Source organism: Scyliorhinus canicula, chromosome 5 (genome assembly GCF_902713615.1).
Source record: "Scyliorhinus canicula chromosome 5, sScyCan1.1, whole genome shotgun sequence".
NCBI classification, from domain to species: Eukaryota; Metazoa; Chordata; class Chondrichthyes; order Carcharhiniformes; family Scyliorhinidae; genus Scyliorhinus; species Scyliorhinus canicula.
In genome coordinates this window covers 115,450,504-115,473,808 of record NC_052150.1, presented here as the reverse complement: position 1 = coordinate 115,473,808, position 23,305 = coordinate 115,450,504, and the positions used below count along the sequence as shown (strand labels likewise).

General features: G+C 46.7%; 1 protein-coding gene across 9 annotated transcripts in view; it reads right to left on the bottom strand.

Moving 5' to 3' along the window:
• Window positions 1-23,305, bottom strand: part of ica1 (islet cell autoantigen 1) — a 272,925-nt gene that overhangs the window by 148,814 nt on the left and 100,806 nt on the right. For all 9 annotated transcript variants that reach the window (XM_038797509.1, XM_038797513.1, XM_038797517.1 and 6 more), the window contains one exon: window positions 14,010-14,108. In XM_038797509.1, the coding sequence (XP_038653437.1) occupies window positions 14,010-14,108 (99 nt within the window). The remainder of the gene's footprint in view (window positions 1-14,009; window positions 14,109-23,305) is intronic.

Here is a 23,305-nt window from a genome sequence, read left to right as displayed (position 1 = left end):
GCACAGCCAATGGGCGATGTGGCACAGTCCCAGATGGCGATGGTCCACTCCCTGTGCTCCATGGCCGCGAGCATGCAGTCCTCTAGCGGGTCTCTAGGACTGGCAGCGCCAGGTGGAGAGAGAGCCTCAGGGGATAGCTCCGCTTGCACCCCTGCCCCGTGGTGTAGCCCGGGGGTAATTGGGCACCACGAGGGAGGAGAAGGTGATGGGGACCGGGCTGGTGACTCCCACAGGGGAGTTGCTGGCAAACCTAAGCGCCTTGGACTCCCCCCTCTCCTGTCCTTGTTGCATCTGGTGGGCAGCGGGCAGAACAGTGCGGCAGCACGCTACCCACCCCCTGATCATCCTCCCCGCTGTCACCTCAGGAAGCCGATGGCACCGTGTGATTGAATGACAAGTTCTCATGCAGGGATCACCCAGGTGGATGGTGGAAAATGCTACGTGGGCAGGGTTCAGACCTGGTCATACATTGCGGAGCACTAGAACTCATCGCAGAGCGGGTTGTCATCATCCTCCATTCCATGGACCACACCTGGTGTTACTGCCAACCCAGAACACACACCCTGGAGTGCAGCAGGTTGTAACATGGAGAGGGTTGCAGGCAGCGGGGAAGGGAGCGGGTGGGATACGGTGATGTGGTGACCATGCCCCTGGCCAGTTCGGCCACCCCCAGTCAGTGAACCTGGAGGTGATCAGAGCATCCCATACGCATTGGCCCTGGTTCACACATCATGCAGCCTCCCATGCCTGCCTGGCTCCATTTCCTGTTCATCCTTGCCCTCCCCCACATCCTCCTCATTGGCTGAGGACTGGCTTTCATCCTCCTCCCCCAGCACATCACCCCTCTGCTGCGCGATATTGTGGAGGAAGCAGGAGGTCGCCATGATGCAGGCGACTCACTCAGCGTCACTGGAGGACCCCTCCAGAACATCTAGGCAATGAACCGCATCTTCAGGAGGCAAAAGCACCGTTTCTGGATTACGGCCCTGGTCGCTGCATGGGCATCACTGTAGCAGGTATTGGCTTCGGTCTGTGGGCTCCGTATAGGTGTGCACACTGCCAGGGTATTGGGTACAACTGATGGTCACATATCAGCTGCACGTTCATCAAGTGAACCACTGTTGGTCTGTGTAGAGCAGCCTGTCATCTGTAGGTTCTCGTAGGGGGACATGCACTCCCTGGACGCGGGGCATATTGGCGATGGCAGCGAACCCTGCTGCCCGGGAACCCTGGTGAACTCACTCCATATTGAAATGCATGTATTGTGCCAACCGGGCATACAGGGCCTCCGCGATGGCGAGGATACATTTGTGCATTGAGCTCTGAGATATCCCAGATAGGTCCCCACTTGACACCTGAAAAGAGCCAGTGTCATAAATGTTCAGGACCACCGTCACCTTGATGGCCACCGGGGCTGGGTGCCCTCCTCATTCCCCCGCACTATGATCTGGCAGATATGTCTCCCTGCTTAGCCGGAGTCTTCAGCAAGTCCTCATATGACAGGCACTTCTAACCTGATGTTTAGAATGGGAGGTCATTGATGAAGCAGACGATTTTTGGGCCCGGGACACTACCCTGAGGAACTCCTGCAGTGTAGTCCTAGGACTGAGGGGTTTGGGGGGCGATTCTCCCAAATGGAGCCCAAGTGTTCGCGCCGTTGTGAACTTTCATCGCCTTTCACGACGACGCGAAACGGGCACGGGGACGACCGATTCTGGCCCCCACAGGGGTCAGCACGCATTGGAGCGGTACATGCCGCTCCAGCCTCCCTTCCCGGCAGCAAATGGGTGCCGCGCCAACCTGCGCATGCGCGGGGACTTCTTACGTGCGCCGGCCCGACTCAACACGACGTCTGTGTTCAGAGGCCGACCACGCAGGAAAGTAGGCCCGGGGGGGTGGGGAAGGCTGGCCCGCCGTCTGAGGCCCCCCTGGGGATGGACCCCCCCCACCCCACAGGCCGCCCCCGACCCTTTGCGCAATGTTCCCGCTGGCAGTGAATAGGGGTGAACGCGCTGGCGGGACTCCGTCGTATCCACGCGGCCGCTTTGCCCATCTGGGCCGCTGGAATCGGCGGCCCCATTGATTCCAGTGGCCCGCGGCCGGTGCCGCGTCAAACACGCCGGCATAAATGGAGCCAATTCTCCGCACCTCGGAGAATTGCCCCCGTGATCTCCAAACGCCTGGACCTAGAATTCCCTTCCTAACAGCACTGTGGGTGTACCTACATCACAGACCAGCCAGATCTATTCCTGCGGAGGAGGGCGGACGCCCTTGCCTTTGCCTCCCTGATCGCCCGCTGTAGAAATCCTGTTCGGCTGGCCACCAGCAACACCACCCAAAGCTGCAGACTGGGTGTCTGACCTCTCAGAATCTCTCCAAATGGAGAAAATAAAATTCGTCATCCGAGGGTCAGACGACGGTTTCCACAGAACATGAGAGCCATTCACCCAAGTGTTCCGGGACATTGTTTGTGACCAACGAACAAGCAGAAGAATAGCCAGGTAGCCAAGAATCAGGGGAAAGTAGACAAGGCATGAGAGGGAGGGATAGACCGGGGGAAGGGGGGGGTGGACAGCTAAAACTAAGAGGAAAGAAAGGCGAACCACAGGAGGGAGGGGGGGGGGGGGGGGGGGGGAGAAAGGAGAGGGGGAGAAGAGACAGGGAAAAATAGAGGAGAACCAGAGAGGTGGGGGGGGGGGGGAATGATAGCCGGAACGAGGGCATGGGAAACGATAACAAACGTGGCATCTACAGGAACAGAGAGCAAGGAAAATCCAGGCGAAAGACGGGACGAACGGCTGAAGCGGAGGTGAATGCGAGACGCCAAGGGCAGAAAAATCCGTCCGGGAGAAGCAAGTGACAACACCAACACCAGACCCATTCAGGTATTGGCCTCTGTAATTGTTTCTCCGGCACCAAAATATATATCTACCTCCCCAGTTTTCCCCCCCCAAACAGATGCCTACTTATGCGTTGTAAATAATATTGCCAGTTGTACAGAGTTGCTGCTGTTAAGCGGGTGCATAATACCTTACCAGTTATTTTATTTTATTTATTATTCCTTTTTTATTAACTTTTTTTTTGGTATGTTTGTGTGTGCCCTTCTCTTCTATATAATATGTATATATCTTATTCTGTGTACATAACGGTAAATATACTTTGTTCAAGAAACATTTATTCACATAACGGGCGGAATTCTCTCAGCCCGGAGCCGACGCGGAGAATCCCCACAACCGGCGCGAATCGTGGCATGCCGCTCTGACGCTGACACGTGATTTTCTGCAGGCGCCGCCGTGGTTGGCACGGTGCCTGTCAGGTGCCGCTCTACGCGGCCGGCCCGCTGATCCTCGGCCTGGGATGGGCCGAGTGGCCATTGTAAAAAGGGCGAGTCCCACCGGCGCCGTCCACACCTGCTCTCAGCCTGCGAGATCTCGGTGTGGAAGGGTTGGGGGATGGCCTGTGGGGGTTGGTGGGGGGCGACCTCGGGGGGGGGGGCTCCGATGTGGCCTGGCCTGCGATCGGGGCCCACCAATCGGCGGGCCGGCCTCTCTGGCTGGGGGCCTCGTTTCTTTCGCTCCGGCCCCTGTAGTCCTGCACCATGTTGCGTCGGGGCAGGCGCGTTGAAGGAAGCCGCTGCGCATGTGCGTGTTTGTGTCGCCGCCACTGCACATGCGCGGATTCCGCGGCGCCCAGTTCGTGTCGGGATCAGCAGCTGGAGCGGCGTGAACCGCTCCAGTGCTGTGCTGGCCCCTTTTGCGGCCAGAATTAGTCATTGGGTCGGCTCGTTCACGCCGTCGTAAAATGCTACGCCGTTTACAACGGCATGGACACTCTGCCGCGGGATTAGAGAATCCCACCCCTGGAGTGAGTTGGGATAGTTTTTCCAAGTAGAGTGCTGCAGTTAGAAAATCCTGACTCATTCAAAAGGCAGTTAAATGTGGTAATGGGCTATGTATCTTAATATGGAAAGGTGAGACAGACAGTTGGTATCTGTCCTCCCTTTTAAGTGAAATCAGAATAGAAACAGTTAAACTAATAATTGATCAATCTAACTAAATTTACTTTGACAAGAATTTTGATTATAATTGGCCACTATCGCACTAAGTCAAGCAGATTGAAGCAATTAAGTCCCATCTTGGCAAATCAAAGAACACAAATCACAAAACTGTCAGACATCTTGCATGAAAATAAGTCACTTGTTTTAAATCAGGGATTTTGTTCCTTTAATGCCATCTTTTCTTTTTAAAACAAGTGTATTATTTTTCTTGTAATAATGCTCTACTCTGCTTTTTTCTCAACTTACTGGGAAAAGAGTGAAGTCCACAAAAAGCATAATTTTATCAGCATGATAAAAATATCAGAGTAAAACCAGCAGCAACATATTTTCACAGCATGAAATGCACAATAAAAATAATCAGTTCTGTCATTTTTCACACTATGGGGTAAAATTTGCCAAATAATCTAAAGCAATTGCCATCTTTTCTTTCTCTTAACTTCACATGCAAGTACTTCCCATGTTCTCTTTGGTACAACTTTCTTGTCTGATCACATAAAACCACAAAACTAAGATTGCAAATATGATCATCCCTGAAAACAACTAACTCAGGATTCTCTTACAGCTGCTATTTCAAAATTCCAAATGCCCAACCTTAGGTCCTCCATTTGCCACATTTGCTCAAGTGCACCCTCTCCATCATCTTCAATGCCCTAATTCCAGTAAAACCATTACTTTTTGTCACCCTGACCTGTTCCCCGGCCCTCATTTCCACTTCCACAAACCCCAAGGCATACAGACTTAAAAGGATGTAGCAGACAACTGGTGTAGCCACCGCCATCAGATCTGCTGGACCACATAAAACACTATTGTTCTTGTCTGCTAAACTGCTCATTATTCCAAGGTCATTCTGGAATGCAAAGATAGTCTCCTGCTTTGTTTCTTGATCACAAACCAGCTTCTTAAACCCCTCACTCTCTCTTCTCCGCCATTTCTTCCAACAATAAGTTGTGTGGGTTAGGTGGATTGGCCATGCTAAATTGCCCGTAGTGTAAGGTTAATGGGGGGATTGTTGGGTTACGGGTTACGTGGGTTTAAGTGGGGTGATCATTGCTCGGCACAACATCGAGGGCCGAAGGGCCTGTTCTGTGCTGTACTGTTCTATGTTCTATGTTCTAATAAGTGAAAAGAGCTCACGGACTTCTTTGTCGCTAAGCCCGAGACCTTCTGATCAGCCGCCTCTTTTGGATTATGCCTACAATGCAGAAGGAGGCCATTCGGCCATCGGGTCTGCACCGAATCTCCAAAAGTGCATCCTATCTAGGCCCATTCCCCACCCTCCTAGCCTTATCCCCTGTAACCCCACCTGCACATCTTTGGACACTAAAGGGCACTTTAAGCACTGCCAAGCCACCTAACCTGCACATCTTTGGACTGTGGGAGGAAACCGGAGCACCCGGAGGAAACCCACACAGACACGGGGAGAAAATGCAAACCCCACACACACTTACCCAAGTTTGTAATTGAACCCAGGTCCCTGACACTGTAAGGCAACAGTGTTAACCACTGTTCCATCCTTCTATAAGTCCATCGGGCTAAGCGTCTTCTAATGTTCAGCCCTACCCTAACTCAAAACTTACATCTTTCTCTAGTTTCTCTCTTATCTCCCCTCATGCCCTATCCAGGGTTACCTTGCCCACAAGATTTGCTCCCTCAACCCTATTCCTACTAGATTGCTGACTACCCATTCCCCTCCTAGTTCCACATTAATCAAATTGCTAACAGTTCTCTCTCTTCAAGTGCTACCCCTCTCACCTTTGAAATGGCCTTCATCACCCTTCTCCTCATAAAACCAACCCATGACCCCACCTTCCATGTAAACCAGCTCCCCATCTCTAACCTCACTTTCTACCTCTGAAACCCAAACCCATTTCCCCAAAACTCCATGTTTAAATCTTTCCAATCAGGTTTCTGCCCTGCCACATTGCCAAAATGCCTCTTGTCAAAGTCACAAATGGCCTTACCATAACATGGGTTTTCCCCCGACCCTGCCGTCACCTTCTGATGCAGAGTGGCATGGCTATGTAGTTCCCGTTATTCTACTGTTTTATGGCTGAGTTCCTGCCCCATGAGAGCATCACACACCAATAGGGCATGCTGGGACAGCAGGGTCATGACAGCTTGAGACCAGTGCAAGCGAAGTTCCTGCAGGAATTTGAAGACTGAAATAAACTTCCATCACTACAATATTGAGTATTAGATCAAAAGGGAGTTGCTGCTATTCAGAAACAATTTAAAGGAGAAGTAACCTTGGAAATAAAGGCATTTCCTTCTTGGAATTGCAATGCCCCTAAGCTTTGGGAAGAGTTTGGATGTGGACATTGAGAGGAAGAGGGAAACCCGAAGAAACCAGCATTATGTGCATAGCTCCACCTTGAAGTATGGTGCCAATGCTACAGGTAGCACAGACCAAGGAGGCTATATATAGAATTGAATGCAGTGAATGAAGTGTGGTTTATTCATAAACAGTTACTGATCTTTGCCTGCTGTTGGCATCACATCTGAAATTTCTTTCCATTAGGCATTTCTAACAGGGACTATGCAGTGTATGCAAAAGTAACTTTTCTTTATACAACTGGATATATGGATGTATGTATAATTTGGGCTTAAATATGTCAATTAGCCCGATTCAGGCAGACAACAGATTTCTTCTATTTTCCAATGGAAACAGCAGGGATTGAGCACTTGAAATCTATTCAATGTCACGATTTCCACAAGTACAGTGTTGTTATTAAAAGCCCTGCCTGAAAATGCCCTGATTTTAAACAGGGTTTACATTTTATGAATATGGAGCTTGTGAGTGATGTCAGCCATCTTATTTGCTTGCTAATTGGAAGCTGCAATAGAACATAGAACAGTACAGCACAGAACAGGCCCTTCGGCCCTCGATGTTGTGCCGAGCCATGATCACCCTACTCAAACCCACGTATCCACCCTATACCCGTAACCCAATAACCCCCCCCTTAACCTTACTTTTTAGGACACTACGGGCAATTTAGCATGGCCAATCCACCTAACCCGCACATCTTTGGACTGTGGGAGGAAACCGGAGCACCCGGAGGAAACCCACGCACACACGGGGAGGACGTGCAGGCTCCGCACAGACAGTGACCCAGCCGGGAATCGAACCTGGGACCCTGAAGCTGTGAAGCATTTATGCTAACCACCATGCTACCGTGCTGCCCTAATATTGTTGTATTTTCTGATGATCAAAGGTACCTACGGTATTCAGCTGTAGAAATGTGTCAGGATCATTGCTTGGTGACCATGGCTACCTACTTCAACCATGGCCAATGATACCATTGTCTTAATCCTGGGCCAAGAATGATAACAGGTTCAGTGAAGCTTAATGTAATGTACACATCATTATTGAACACCTGTTCAACACCAATAGGGGCATTGCAATTCCAAGAAGGAAATGCCTTTACTCAAGTCCAGCTTTGGCTTTGCCCTGGTGATAGAGCCACAGGCAATGGCGCTTAGAGCATCAAGAAGTTGGAAAGGGATAGTGTAGGGGGAGGGTGGAGCATTAGAGTTTTGTTATACGCGGACAACTTGCTACTTCACATTTCTGACCCGTTGGGTGCCATTAGGGGCATTATGGACACCTTGGAGGAGTTTGGTTGGTTTTCCAGGTATAAAGTGAGGTTTCCTGATTCAAGCAAGGGGACAGGAGGGGAGTTTGGGCGGGGATGGGAACATTTGCACAAATTGAACCTGGCATGGCTGGTTGAGCAGATGAAGAAGGATTATAAGAGGTGGGACGTGCTCCTGCTGTTGCTTGCGGGGCGGCTGCAAACCGTTAAAATCACGGTGCTCCCGAGGTTCAGATTTGCTTTTCAGAACCTCCCGATTTTTATCCCAAAGGCCTTTTCAGGAAAGTCAACGTCCTGATTTTGGGGTTTGTTTATGTGGGTAAAGAATGTGCTGCAGGAGCGGGGATGTGGGGGGAGGCTTGTAGTGCGCAAGTGACCTTGCAGAATTCCTGAAGCTGGAAAAGATTACGTTTGCCTTGAGAGGGTCTGTGGAGGGGTTGGTCCGGAAATGGAAGCTGTTCATTGACTTCTTCACGGATAGTTAAGAAGTCAGCAGTAGGGTTGGGGTGGTGGGGTGCTATTTATTGGCTATGTGATTTCCAGCTTGGTCTCTTTTTCTTGGTTTTGGATCGTGTTTTATGTATATATTTATAAATGCCTTAAGAAAATTCATTTTTTAAAATAAGTCCGACTTTTGCATCTGAATAGATCAGTGGATCAGCATAATATAAGGATGTCCAAACTTACGGTAGCATTTGCATAAAGTAAAGTTTTGGGCTAAGACAAATTTCAGGGGCGAGATTCTCCGTTCCCCAAAGCCGATTTCATAATTGCCGATCGGGTGGAGAATCCCTTCTGATGCCAAAATCGGGGGCGACACCTGTTTGACGCGGGTTTCGTATACTCTGCCCCCTCCAAAACAGCATCATCGCACCGCAGGGGCGGCCTTAGCGCGTCACCTGAAGACTTGTCCCCTAATGCTCCGCCCCTGATGGTCCGGGTTCACGATGACACGGTTCACTTCTGGTCTCAGCCGTGCAGTAACCCGGTGTGGCGGCTGCGGACTGTGTCCAGCGCCACCACATTCCGTTGGGAGCCATGCTGCTGGCTGGGGGGGGGGGGGGGGGGGAGAAAGAGAGACTGGTGGGGGTGGCCATGGGGTGGGGAGGGGGTGGCCAGACGGGCACTCTCTGGCAGGATGGGTCTGCGCACGGCCAGCGCCATGTTTTACGGTGCGACGGCTGCAGGTCGTTGCTATGTGCGGCCAAGGACGTGGCCATTCTCCACCCATTTATTTTGTGGTAGCCGGGAGTTTTACTAGCCCCTCACTGGTTGCAGCACTGGTGAGGGGGACTGCCGATACTTTGCACGTAAAATACCACAGACCCTCCGCCTCAGGTGTTTTATCGACTCAAGGTGAAGAGAAACCATTGATTCCTGATCATGACAAGGGCACCCAAGAGAGGAGATGACACAGGGAAACCCACGGCCAGCATCATGCGATATTCAGCAAGAAATTGTTGACAAATGTCTCCAGTGGATATGATATCAACCCTCTTCAGAAACCATGCCCGATATTGTTATGAATGTGGCTCAATATTATGATGCAGAGTAAGGGCTGCTCCAGGTTTCAACTGAGTAGGTGGTATCTTCAATCTCAACTCAATTACACCAATTAATTTTGGACTGTGGCTGGAATTTTCCAGACCCTCATGCCTGTTGGGGCTTCCAGTTCTGCCAATATGAATGGAGATTTCAATGGCTCGCTAGCCATGGGGGTTAGAAAGTTCCTGCCTGTCTATTTTTAAGTAACAAACTGTATCAAGATTGAAGCAAACCTCGCTAATGCAATCTCAGCTGAATGCAAGGGACAGTTGCACAAAAGAAAATTATAGGTGCTCAGGCTGGATGGTGCAGCAAGAATAAAGGCAGCACCCACACTTCATTGCAGCGTTAATGTAAGCCTACTTGTGAAGATTATTATTATTTAAGGTGGCGGCGATGATGGCAACAATGATGGCAGAGGAGGATCATCATTCTTTTCCTCTGGGAGGAACAATCCTGTGACTCTCACCAAGGAGGCATGGTTGTAGGTAGATGACAAGGGAGTGGTAAGCAAAGCCAGGTCTCAGTTTCTGAATGCAGTGCAGAAAGTTTAATGTCCTAACCAGTTCACAAAGAAGTGTGTACATTTACTGAATCAATTACATACTATTGTTTAAGCTCCTCACTTTCAGCAGCATCTAGCCTTCATTTGCTATGCTCAGCATATGTATTCCTGCTTCCTTACCCCAATTATTATGCTATGTGATGCATTTGTCTCACAGTGACTCGTACTGAATGCACTGCATCCATTGGGTGCGTATCTCTTCTTCACTCACAAAGGCATCATGTGCCACTTTGAGAACAAACCTGAAATTATCTTTGGATTAAAAAGGATTAGAGAGAGCTGGACAATGTGGTTGGAATGTATCATATAATATTGGAGGACCTGCAGAGACTCACCATAGTGACTGGGTTAGGTCCCCATCAAGCTGAAACTTTTATGTGGACTAGATACAACTGAACTTTCAGACAGCTGGCAGAGGCATGGCTAGCTGAATCACCTCCAATATGCTGCAAATTTCTATGACTCTATAGTTATCCTTTTGTTCAGAAAATAAATCCCCTTCTGTAATATGATCAAGTAAACAGAAATGAGGGAAGCAATGAATGGATGAAAAAGTGCTTCAAACACATTGAATTTTAATTAGAAGCAGGATTTATACATTTCAAAAAATGTCAATCTCAGCCACAGAATAGTTGGTGGATCAGTGGAAGCTAAAGGTATAATTATTAGCAGCTTTGAAAATACATTTTTTTAAAAATATGAAAGTTAAATCCAACAATGGGGTTTAAAAAATGTAAGTAAATATTACATTATTTGGAAGCTAAAATAAATACACAAGGGAAAAAAAATCTGTAACATCTTTACACCTTCAGAAGGGCAGTGAGCAGGACTTTCACCCTTTCGTCTCAACCAACAATAATCAAGCCATCACCGCATTCCATTTAACAGCATTACCATCACCGAATTCCCCATTGTCAACAAGCTGGAGGATTGACCATTGGCCAGAAACTTAACTGGACCAGCCACTAAATACTGTAACTGCAAGAGAAGGTCAGAGGCTTCGAATTCTGTGGTTAGTAATTCATCTCCTGACTCCCCAAAGCCTGTCCACCATCTAAAATGCACAAATTAGGAGTGTGAAGGAATACTCTCCACTTGCCTGGATGACGGCAGCTCCAATAACACACGAGAAGCTCAACACCATTCTTCACTGTGCTTGAATCAAAAACCTGGAATTCCATAACACTACTGTGGATGCATCTACAACATAGGAATTGCCGAGGTTCAAGAGGGTGTTCACCACCACCTTCTCAAAAGCAATTAGGGATAGGCAATAAATGCTGGCCTTGGCAATTATCCCACACCTCATGAATAAAAGTACAGAGGCACCCACCTCACAGAAGTGAAAGTTCTCAGTGTGTTATCCTGCTGTGCTGCGAGGGGAAACACAAATCCACAGAAGCCACTTTTTCAATTTCCCCTCTGGAAGCTAAGGGACCACTGGAAATGGATAGATACTTTGCAATGACTGGTGCATCTCCACCATCACCATTAAAAAGACGCACATCAAGAGTGTGATAGAACACTCAGCACTTGCCTAGACTGATGCAGTGCAATAATAGTCCATCCAAGACAGAGGAGTTCACTTGATTGGTGTCTTTCCGTGAGTGCAGTCATCATTTTCCTCCATCACTGATTCAAAACAGTAGATATAGGGGGTGGTTCTCTGCCTGTGTTCTGCCCGGTGCAATCTTGCTATTCCAGAAGAGAGGATGTGCCCCTAAATGGGGTTCAATGCCTGTTAAGTATTATATGTTATCAGGCAGTGGCCCTTTTAAGAGGTGACACGGGTGGCATCAGCAGTCAGGTTCACAGGCTTTAGATCAAGACTTTGCACTCAAATCTGTGAGAGTGTGCAGTATAAGTTAAATGGAAACCCTGCCTGTTGAGTTACAGAAATCCATGAGTTGTATATTCTTTGGTTCTGACCGTGGTCAAGTGCAGAACAGCTGGCAATGAGGGGGAATTTCAGCAGCCAGTGTGAGGGTTCCGCCAAGTTCACTCAGCTCCTGACCTCATTATAGCCTTGGTTGAAACATGGGCAAAAGGGCTGAATGCCAAATTTGAGGTGAGAGTGACTGCCCTTGACATCAAGGCAGTATCTGACCCAGTATGGCATCAAGAAGCCCTAGTTAAACTGGAGTCAATAGGAGTCAGGGGAAAAACTCTCTGCTGGTTGGAGTCACCCCTGGCACAAAGGAAGATGATTGTGGTGGTTGGAGGTCAATCACCTCAATTCCAGGACATCACTGCAGGGGTTCCTTGGGGAAGTGTCCTAGGCCTAACCATCTTCAGCTGCTTCATCAATGACCTCCCTTCCATCATAATGTCAGTAGTGAGGATGGATTAGCACTGTTGTTTCACAGTGCCAGTGACCCAGGTCCGATTCCCACCTTTCCCAGGTCACTGTCTGTGCAGAGTCTGCCTGTTCTCCCCTTGTCTGCGTGGGTTTCCTCCGGGTGCTCCGGATTCCTCCCACAAGTCCTGAAAGATGTGTTGTTAGGTGAATCGGACATTCTGAATTTTCCCTCTGTGTACCCAAACAGGCGCCGGATGTTTGCGGATGACTGCACAATGTTCAGCACCATTCGTGACTCCTCAGATAATGAAGCAGTCCATGTCCAAATGCAGCAAGACCTGGACAAAATCCAGGCTTGGGCTGACAAGTGGCAAGTTACATTCGGGCCACACAAGTGTCAGGCGATGACCATCTCCGACAGGAGAGGATCTAACCACTGCCCTTTGACAATCAACGGCATTGCCATCGCTGAATCTCCCACAATCAACATCCTGAGGGTTAGTTACCATTGATCAGAAACTGAACTGTACTAGCTACATTAATACTGTGGCTACCAGGGCAGGTCAAAGACTACGAATCCTATGGCGAGTAACTTATCTCCTGATCCCCAAAGCATGTCAACCATCTACAAGACATAAGTCGTGAGTGTAATGGAATACCCGCCACTTGCCTGGACAAGTGCAGCTCCAACAACACTCAAGAAACTCGACACCATCCAGGACAAAGTAGCCTGCTTGATTGCTCCCCCTTCCACAAATATTCAAACCTCCACCATCCACGAACAGGGGCAGTCGTGTGTACCATCTACAAGACGTACTGCAGTAACTCACCAAGGTTCCTTCGACAGCACCTACCAAACTCACAACCACTACCATCTAGAAGGACAAGAGCAGCAGATACCTGGGAACCCCACCACCTGGAGTTTCCCCTACAAGTCACTCACCACCCTGACTTGGAAATATATCACCACTCCTTCACTGTCACTGGGGCAACATCCTGGAACTCTCTCCCTAGCAGCACAGTGGGTGTATCTACACTTCAAGGACTGCAGCAATTCACCACCACCTTCCGAAGTGTAACTAGGAATGGACAATAAATGTTGGCCTAACTAGCGATGCACACATCCTGTAAATTAATAAAACAAAAATTTAAATGAGCCTTACAGCTCCTCTTAATCATCTCTTCTTTCTTCTTTAAGGAGAGGACCCCAGTTTACCTAGTCTGCAACCCCTCTAAAGTCTTCACATCCTTGCTCAAGTGTGGTGCCTAGAATTGGAGACAGTGCCCCAGCTGAGAACAAATCAGTGTTTTCTAAAACAGTTCATCATACACTATCTTGACTTGGATATATATTTCCAATCCTTCAACATGACTAGCAAAATCTTAGAATTCCCCTAACTAACTGTTCTATGTCAGTGCCTTCACTACACAGACTGTAGCAGTTCAGGAAGGCAACTGATCACCATCTTCTCAAAGACAATTAAGGATGAGCAATAAATGCTGGTCCAGCCAGCAATGCACATATTCATGAATGAATAAAAAATGTGGTCATCATACTACTTCCTAAATTATAGATATGAAAGTTCAAGCACTGGAACTTGTGCTAATTTGTGAGGAACCGTATTCAGGACTGAAAATATCAACAACTGATAAAGCATAATTTGCACACACAAAGTATTTTGAAACTAAACCTACTTCTAAACGTACAAGTGACTTGAAACTCATTCTTGGGTCCTCTTTCCTTACATTTTAGGTTGTACTTTGGAGTATTATTTTAATACTTATTTATTTGTGTTTTCAGGTTAAACAAATTTACACAAATCTTGAAAGGAGATGTGAACCTTTTTTTTAGAAACACAGATAGGAGGGAAGATGATAAAACAGTGAATAGCTTTTGAAAAAAAAAATGATGTAACGATAACAAACATCCAAATTCAAATATACATTTACCTTCAACATTGCAAATTCATATGGCTGGTAGCCTTTGAAACTTTCATGAATAGCTGCCATCGTGTGAGATGTCTTTTCCCAGAAATGGAGTAATGTTGTCTGAATCAAAAGAAAACAGTAAACATTTTAATGTAGTATCACTGTCAAATGGGTAAACTATCTATGTTTACCAGCCAAATACTGAATGTTTCATTTACACGATGGGCGTTGAAGATCGGCACATACAGCATGTTAATTCTTGTAGTTTACTGACGACTGAATTAAATAACTACAATCCCCAACAGCAACATTATCTTTTTAAATCTACCACAAAAAACTTGCAGACACCTGCAATAAAATTACCCAATAAAAATGTAGCAAAACCACTCAAATTTGATATGCTGTGGTCTCATCCAGGCAAAGCTGCATTTATCTGACACACTGAGAAATATTTGGTAGTTGAGGAAATTCAATGTCGTGAGTAAAGACCTCTGATCTTTTACAAAAAAATGGAGTGGTCCTAGCGAGGGAGCAGGAGACCAGCAGCAGGGCCGGAGAGCTGAAGACAGGAAGCATTAAATAGGAGGGCAGGAAGGGAGTGGTTGGTGAGGTTTTTTTTCTATTGACAGGTACCAGAGAAATATAAGTATTGTGTTAAATATATAGCTTAATTAGTAAAATCGCTTTGATATAAATCACAGAGAATCACTGTGATATTTCTAAACCTAATTAGTTAAATAAAACACAGAATAAATGGCAAGCAGGTGGTGTGTTGCAGCTGCAGCATATGAGTGGTGGTGGCTACCTGCATGATCCACAACAGCTACATCTGTGGCTAAGTGACTACAGCTTAATGAACTTGGCTCAAAGTTGACAAGTCGGTGTCCGAGCTTTGATGTAACAGGGAGGGGGAACGTTAACTGGAAGCAGGAGATAGTCACAACCCTTATTTGACCTGTGATTAGGGACGGAAGATTGTGACCGTGAGTGAGGCACGTAGCACTGGAGAAGCCCCAGCCCTTGCAATTGTCTAACAGGTTTGAGGTTCTTGCAATGTGTGAATGAAAGCAGGGACTGCAGGAAGAATGAGCAAACTGGCTGTTGAACAGTGGTACAGCGGGCCATTCAAATGGGTGGTGGTGATTGGGGTAGGGAAGGAGAAAGTTTAAAGAAATGCGGTAATGAGGGATTGGGCGGGGCGGGGTGGAGTCTCGTTGTATGCAGATGATCTTCTGTGATACATTTCGGACCGAGTGGGCAGCTTTGATTGGAGCATGGAGATCCTGAGGGAATTTGGCCAGTTTTCGGAGTATAAATTAAACTTGAGAAAAGCGAGGTGTTCCCGATTAATTCTAGAGAAGAGAGGAGGCTAGGAAGAGAGTTTCTGTTCCAGGTGGTGGGGCGGGTTTTCGGTATCTCGAGATACAGGTGGCACAGAGCTGGGCACAGCTGCATAAATAGAATTTGGCACGACTGGTGGAGGGAATGAAGGTAGACTTTAAAAGGTGGGATGTGTTGCCGCTGTCACTGGCTGGGCGCGTGCAGACGGTTAAAAAATGTTTTATCTAAAATTAAGAGTATCAAATTCATTTTTCCTAATTAAGGGGCAATTTAGCATGGCCAATCCACCTACCCTGCACATGGACAGTGACCCAGAGCTGTGACTGAACCTGGGACCTCGGCGCGCGAGGCACCAGTGCTATCCTCTGCGCCACCGTGCTGCCCCACAGACGGTTAAAATGACAGTGCTGCCCAAGCTTTTGCTCGTGTTCCAGAACCTCCCCATCTTTGTTCCCAAGTCCTTTTTTGGGAAGGTGAATGGGATAATCACGGGGTTTGTGTGGGCGGGTACTCCACAGGTGAGGAGGGCGTTTTTGGAGAGGGGGCGAGGGGAGAGGGCAGCTAACATTGCCGAGTTTGATGAACTATTGCTGGGCAGCGAATATCACAATCGTTAGGAAATGGACAGTGGAGGAGGGGTTGGTGTGGGAGCGGATGGAGGCTGCGTCCTTTAGGGGGACGAGTGGGGGCGCTGGAGTGGTTCATGCTGCTCCAGCTGCCGATCCAGGCGTGAACCGGGCGCTGCGGGATCCACGCCGGCACTAATGTGCACATGCGCCGGCCCCAACACAACATGGCGCAGGCCTACAGGCGTCGGCGTGGCGGAAAGGAGGCCCCCAGCCAGGGACTGATCGGTGGGCCCCGATCGCGGGCGAGGCCACATCGGAGCCCCCCCCACCCCCAACCCGGGGTCGGGGCCCCCCACAGGATGCCACCTGACCCTTCCACGCTGAGTTCCCGCCGGCTGACTAGGTGTGGACGACGCCAGCGGGACTCAGCATTTCCACGATGGCCGCTCGGCCCATCCTGGCCCAAGAATCGGCGAGCCGGCCACGGAGAACGTCGGGACGTTGTGGCCCAGACGCTGGGATTCTCCGGTCCAGCCCAGGGCTGGGAGAATCCTGCCCAAGAAATAGCAAAATAAATAAATCATTGCTGGGTGTAGTTTATACACCCCCAATAGTAGCTATACTGTCGGAAAAGTTATTCATTAATAAATAGTGAGGCATGCACGAAAGATACTGAAATAATCATGGATGACTTTAATTTTAAAATCGATTGGATTAATCAAATAGGCAAAGATAGCCTGGAAGGTGAGTTCAGAGAATATTCTGAACAGTCTTTCGGAAAAATACATTCTGGAACAAGGTTATTTTAGACAGGATGTAATGAGACAGGATCAATTAATGACCTCCTACTAAAGGATCCTGTACATAAGAGTGATTAGGACATGATGGAGTTCCACATTTAATTTGAGGGTGAGAAATGTGGGTCCACAACTAATGCCCTGAAATAAAATAAAAGGCAATTAGAAGGATCTGAAGTCAAGAGTTGGCTGAAGTGGACTGGTAAATAGGTTAAATGGGAAGATTATGTCTGCAGTGACAGACATTTAAGTAGGTATATCTCTCAACAAAGGTATATTCCTTTGAGGAAGTAAGACTCTTCCAGAAGGATGTACCATCCAGGACTAATTAAGGAAGTATATATAACATTGAAAGAAATTGGTACAAAGATTAGTGGTTGGCCAGAATTTTGGGAAAGATTTTGAAACCAACAAAGGATTAATAAAAAAAATAAAGATGGTGAAATTGAAATAAGAAAGAAAACAAACAAGAAATCCAAAAACAAAAAGTAAAAGCTTCTACAGGTTTATAAAAGGAAAAGATGAGCTAAAGTAAGCAATGATCACTTAGAAGTTAGACTTGGAAAGTATTAATGGGAAGCAAGGAAATGGCAGAGGCTTTGAACAAGTATTTTAGAAGACACAAAAATCGGCCCAGCGAATAGTGCAAAACCACTGTCACTTGAGAAAAAGTAATCAAACTTCGGGCTAACAAGTCCCTTGAGCATGGTGGTGTGCATCCTATGATCTTAATAGTGACTGCAGAGATAGTGGATGGATTAGTTATAATCTTCCAGAATTCTCTAAATTCTGGAAATATCCTAGCAGATTGAAAAACAAAATTGTCGCAACTTTATTCAAGAAAGGCAGGAGACAGAAAACAGGGAACTATAGGCCAGTTAGCCTAACATCAGTCAATGGAAAAATACTAGAATCCATTATTATTATTTCAAATGGTTTGATTTCAGGATGGCAAACAGTAAGTAATGGAGTGCCACAAGGATTGGTGTTGGGGCCTCAACTACTTATGATCGATATTATTGACTTGGATAAAGGGACCAACTGCATCGTAGCCACATTTGCTGACGATAAGTAGGAAAACAAATTGTGAGGATGCAAAGAGTCTCCAACAGGATGTGAGATTGTTCACTTCAGCAGGAAGAATAGAAAATCATGAAATATTTTAAAACTGAGAGTCTGCAGAATGCTGCAGTACAGAGGGATCAGGGTGTCCTTGTCCATGAAATCACAAGGAGTCAACATGCGAGAAAAGTAGCTGCAGTAGTTCATTTTTCAATGCGTATAACTAGGTTGTTTACTATTCACCCAATTCAACTGTTATGACTTTTTTTTCAGAATTAGAAGTCCTCCTTTATCCACACATTTAAAATTGGCTCATCAACATTAAAGGTGAACTGTGCAACATATTTAAAGAAAATTAGCTTTGATTATAATAGTTAGCTGCTCATTAGCCTTTACTGTAACAGCAAGCTACCAACTACCAAACCATAATTTTGTCAGGTCTGTGACAAGTCTGAGAAGAGATAAACACTAAATTAATTTTTATCCTTCAGATTTTATTTTTGGCTTTAAGTACTTGTGAAGCGAAGTGATTTCATGCTCATTTTTGTTTTAAATAACCTCACATGACAAGAGACATTAGGCTACGACTTAATTATTATATCCTAAAGCTAGAAACCTTCAGTGACAAAGAATTAACTTCACCCCATGTTAATTATTACACTGCAACTTTCTTTAATTTATGCCATTATGATTAAACCATAATTAAGTATGAGTGTAGAAGATAACAAAAGACAGGTGTATTCAAAAGAAAATCTGACGTACGCCCAAAGAACTGAAAATGTTATGTTAAATGTCAGCATTAATGCTCAATTGATAAGTTATACATTATTATTTGAGTATGTGATGCAACAAAGTTCAGAGAATTTTATGGAGCAGTTGATCTTTAATGTTGATGAGCTGCCACAGGCCCACAGATTTTAAGCCAGCATAATGTTACGGTGAGATGCTATGTGGCAATTTTCAAGTATGTATCGAGTCAAAATCCTGGAACTACCTTCCTAACAGCACTCTGGGTGTATCTAGACCACATGGACTTCAGCGGTTCAAGGCGGCACATCACCACCACCTTCTCAAGGGCAATAAGGATTGGCAATATATTATGGTGGTCTAGCCAGCAACACCCACACCCCATAAATGAATATTTTTAAAATGTCCCTGCGAAGCATGTCAGATATTGATGTAAAACATCTATAACTGGTCTCCACATGCTGTGGATAGGAAACTGAATGGTTCAAATCAGCAGTTTGAGATGAAGCAACAATGCATGTTATCACTTGATTTATTTAGGACTGGAAGCAGTAAGGTGGCAGGATTTTTTTAATGTTAAAAGATTCTTTGGTGTCGCTGGCCTCAAAGCAGCAAAGATTTGTAGTGAAAGAATTAATAATACAAGCACAAAATACTGTGGATGCTGGAGGCATCTGTGGCGGGAGTAAAATAGTTGAATGGGTGGAATTGAATGCCCCTTTGGTGGTGAGGGAGGGTCCTGTGTAGTCAGGTAGGAGGGTGCAGTGTACAGATCTTGCCTCCTTCCAATAAAGCCCAGGCAGGGGGCTTGTGGTTGGACGTCTAGCCTGGAGGCTGTGGTACTGGAAACAGGCTGAAAGGACACATAGGCCAGGAACAGCAGAAACTGCCAAATGAGGCCCTGGCTGGAATCAATACTTACTGTCTGCAAGAGCACTCAAGTCAACACATAAACTTGTTATCGCTATATGGGCTTTGTGATTACCCATTTACACAAAAGAACAAGAACATGCTATGAATATGTAACTAACTTCCAGGTTATCAACTTTGTAGAAGGACAAATGACAAATAAAGGGGCCATCAGACTCCATTATGGGCTAATAGCTGGTCAGGCAAGAGTGTTTCAGAGGACAATGGATCTTGCTCGAATCACAATGGCTGAACAGGAGTATCCTGTTTATTTCCATTAATGAGTTTAAGTTTGGATGGGACAATGGAGCTTAGGCCAAGGGTGGGTTTATACCTTTGACTCAGTGCTAGCAAATCCTTTACAAAAGAAGGAACCTCACAACAGATAATCAGCAATAACTTGGGAGTCCCCAGGTACAACCATCTCAAGAAGGGAACCTGGGTTCCAAGCCCAGAGAAGATATCCACATTGAATGATCAAAGCCTGGCGAGCTTTCTTCATTAAATGCGGGTAATACCTAGAGCTCAGTCGTGAATCGGAGTCATATTTTGTGTGAGTGAGGTTAAACCGTGAACCTGTCTTGTCCTTTGCTCGTCTCATAAGTAAAGGCACCTGGGTAAAATGTTTTGCGAATAAACTGGTTAAAATGCCCGATAATTTACAGACAAAAAGCAATTTGACATCCTGAAGTGTGACTGCAGGGCCTGATCCTTCTTCCAATAGCATTCAACCAGAAATAGGCAGGAAACTCACTCACCATCCAGTGGTGCCTTCCAGAAAATCCTCTGGGGTTTACCTGCAACATTCTAGGAGGGGAGGAGGGGTTTGGAAAACCACAAAAAAGTCCACTATACTCTGTGCTCCCCCCCCCCCCCCCCCCCCCCCCCCCACCCCGTGCATCATGAAGAGCAGCAGGACAATGGACTGCAGGAAGCTCCCCCTTTGCTCTTACTACTGGCCCACCTGAAATGAAAATGAAAATCGCTTATTGTCACAAGTAGGCTTCAAATGAAGTTACTGTGAAAAGCCCCTAGTCGCCACATTCTGGCGCCTGTTTGGGGAGGCTGGTACAGGAAGTGAACTGTGCTGCTGGCCTGCCTTGGTCTGCTTTCAAAGCCAGTGATTTAGCCCTGTGCTAAACCACCTTGTCTGCTATCCCAGTTTGCACTCCCAAGAACCCCATCCTGCCCACTTAACAGTCTCTGTAGGATGCATCACTGATTAGAATGCGGCCTACTCAGAGAATAGTGCAATAGCCACCTCTCCCGTTGACAATGCTGGTGTAGCAGAGCTATCAGCCTCTGACTGGCTCTTGGGGGCTGGATGTCTGCCACAGAAACATCAGTGTAGCAACTGAATAGCCTCGGGGAGACGAGGAGCCCTGATGCAAAGGTTCCTGATGACAATTAGGAACTTCCTGTGTGGCTCAGTGAGATCTGACTGGCAGGGGAGCCACCACATTTTGGAGTGAATGACAGATTCCCTGTGGTCCACATTACATTCTGCCCAACATTTCAGATGTGTGACCATTCACCATACCAATGCTCGAAGGAGTAGGAACGCTCTCCCAGGAGTCCAGCAATCTACGCTCCAGAAATTTCTTGGGCAGCTGAGGCACTGCCCCCGGTGAAAGGCATTTGCTGGAGGTGAACAAACTTGTCCTCCTCTTTTGAAATGGTAGCATCCATGCTAACATCACTGTCACTCCACCTGTGCCCTTGCTATTGCCTACCAACCAGCCATCCCAAATTGCTGCCACCCATACCGAGGTGGTGCAGTCTGAAGCCTTGCCACATAAGCCTCAAATTTGTTCGTGATCGCCCTGTAAGACCATCATCAGCAGAGGGATGGGGAATTGTGCAACACGAGTAATGATCAGATTTTAGGGGAAGTAGAGTTTGATCAACTGTTCACAGACAACTCTTGGGACACGAAAACAAAAAAGTGATATTCCAATCTGCCCACGCTGTATGCTCTCGTACACATGTACTAGTGCTCTTACAAGTAAGGTACGTGATGCAGGTTGTAGCACAATTAGCAGAATGATAGAACGTACAGTGCAGAAAGAGGCCATTTGGCCCATGAAGTCTACACCGTCCCTTGGAAGAGCATACCACTTAAGCCCACGCCTCCACCTTATCCCCGTAACCCAGTAACTCCACCTAACTGTTGGACACTAAGGGGCAATTTACCATGGCTAATTCACCTAACCTGCACATCCAGAGCACCCGTAGGAAACCCACGCAGACACGGGGAGAAAGCGCAAACTCCACACAGACAGTCAACTGTTGCCGGAATGGAACCTGGGTCCCTGGAGCTGAGAGACAACACTGCTAACCACTGTGCTGCCCTGTGGCAGTAGTATAGCTGCTGGTTTTGCCTCTTTGGACATCTATATCACTGACACACCAGCGCTACAAAGTTAAACCTTGCAGCTAGTAACTTTAGCCATTACTATTCTTCCATTTGCAACCATGAACCACTTTGGATGCAGGATGCCTTCTGCCAGAAGTCACCTACTGGAATTGTTTTTTTCAGAAGGGAATAACTCTGTCATATCACTACACTTTGGAGTCACTCACTCAAGTCTCATCAGCCCCTGTGTAGCCTTATACTGTTGACATTCCCATCCAGCAGCTGGTCATCCTCTTAAGCTGGCTGCTAAATAGGAAAGGGAATGACAACATGCCAATGAAGTCTCACCACTAAATTCGGCAGATATTCCACATTTCCGGGAGTCCCCACAGTGCTTTGTCACCCCTTCCTCCCCCACCTCATAACCGCATGTTTACACGGATCCTCCAACTGCTTGTAGATCTTGGCGCCTTTATATCACATGTCGCACCAAAAGCAGATTTCATACTGTTGAAAATGAAATGAAATGAAATGACAATCGCTTATTGTCACGAGTAGGCTTCAATGAAGTTACTGTGAAAAGTCCCTAGTCGCCACATTCCGGCGCCTGTCCGGGGAGGCTGGTATGGGAATTGAACCATGCTGCTGGCCTGCTTGGTCTGCTTGAAAAGCCAGCGATTTAGCCCAGTGAGCTAAACCAGCCCCTCGAGTAGATGGAGGCAGACAGTCTTAAATCTGGGCAGCATAGTAGCACAGTGGTTAGCATAGTTGCTTCACAGCTCTAGGGTTCCAGGTTCGATTCCCGGCTTGGTTCACTGTCTGTGCAGAGTTTGCACGTTCTCCCAGTGTCTGTGTGGGATTCCTCCAGGTGCTGCGGTTTCCTCCCACAGTCCAAAGATGTGCAGGTTAGATGAATTGGCCATGATACATTGCCCTTAGTGTCCAAAAAGCTCAGGTGGGGTTACTGGGATAGGGTGGAGGTATAGGCTTAAGTAAAGTCCTCTTTCCAAGGGCCGGTGCAGACTCAATGGACCAAATGGCCTCCTTCTGCACTGTAATTTCTATGATTCTGTGATAGATCATTTTATTGGCAAAAGAAATCTTGGGGAATTTAGCTTAGACTACAGATATTCTGCCATTTGTGCTAATGACTGTTTGTAGCAATGCAAAAGTGCCCATTAACTATGGAACTGGTCAGCAATAATAATGTAAGAAGAGGGGAATTCAAGCCTTTTCCCAATTTATAGATGGCTGCTTAACTCTGATGAAGACGAGATATACAGCAGGAAGTCAGATGAACTGACCAACTACTGCATTTTCAAACTATTGTATATATTTTTTAACTATTGTTCAATTTGTTCAGAAACATTTCTTTAAATTTTCACTTTCAGTGCTTGCTTTCTTTGTTGCATGCATGTGGACACTGACACATGGGTCATCGCACACCAATATATATATAAATATATATATATAGTAAGTACAAATGCTGGGTCATTTATATACATTTATTCAATCATTCAAATAATGCAAAAGTTC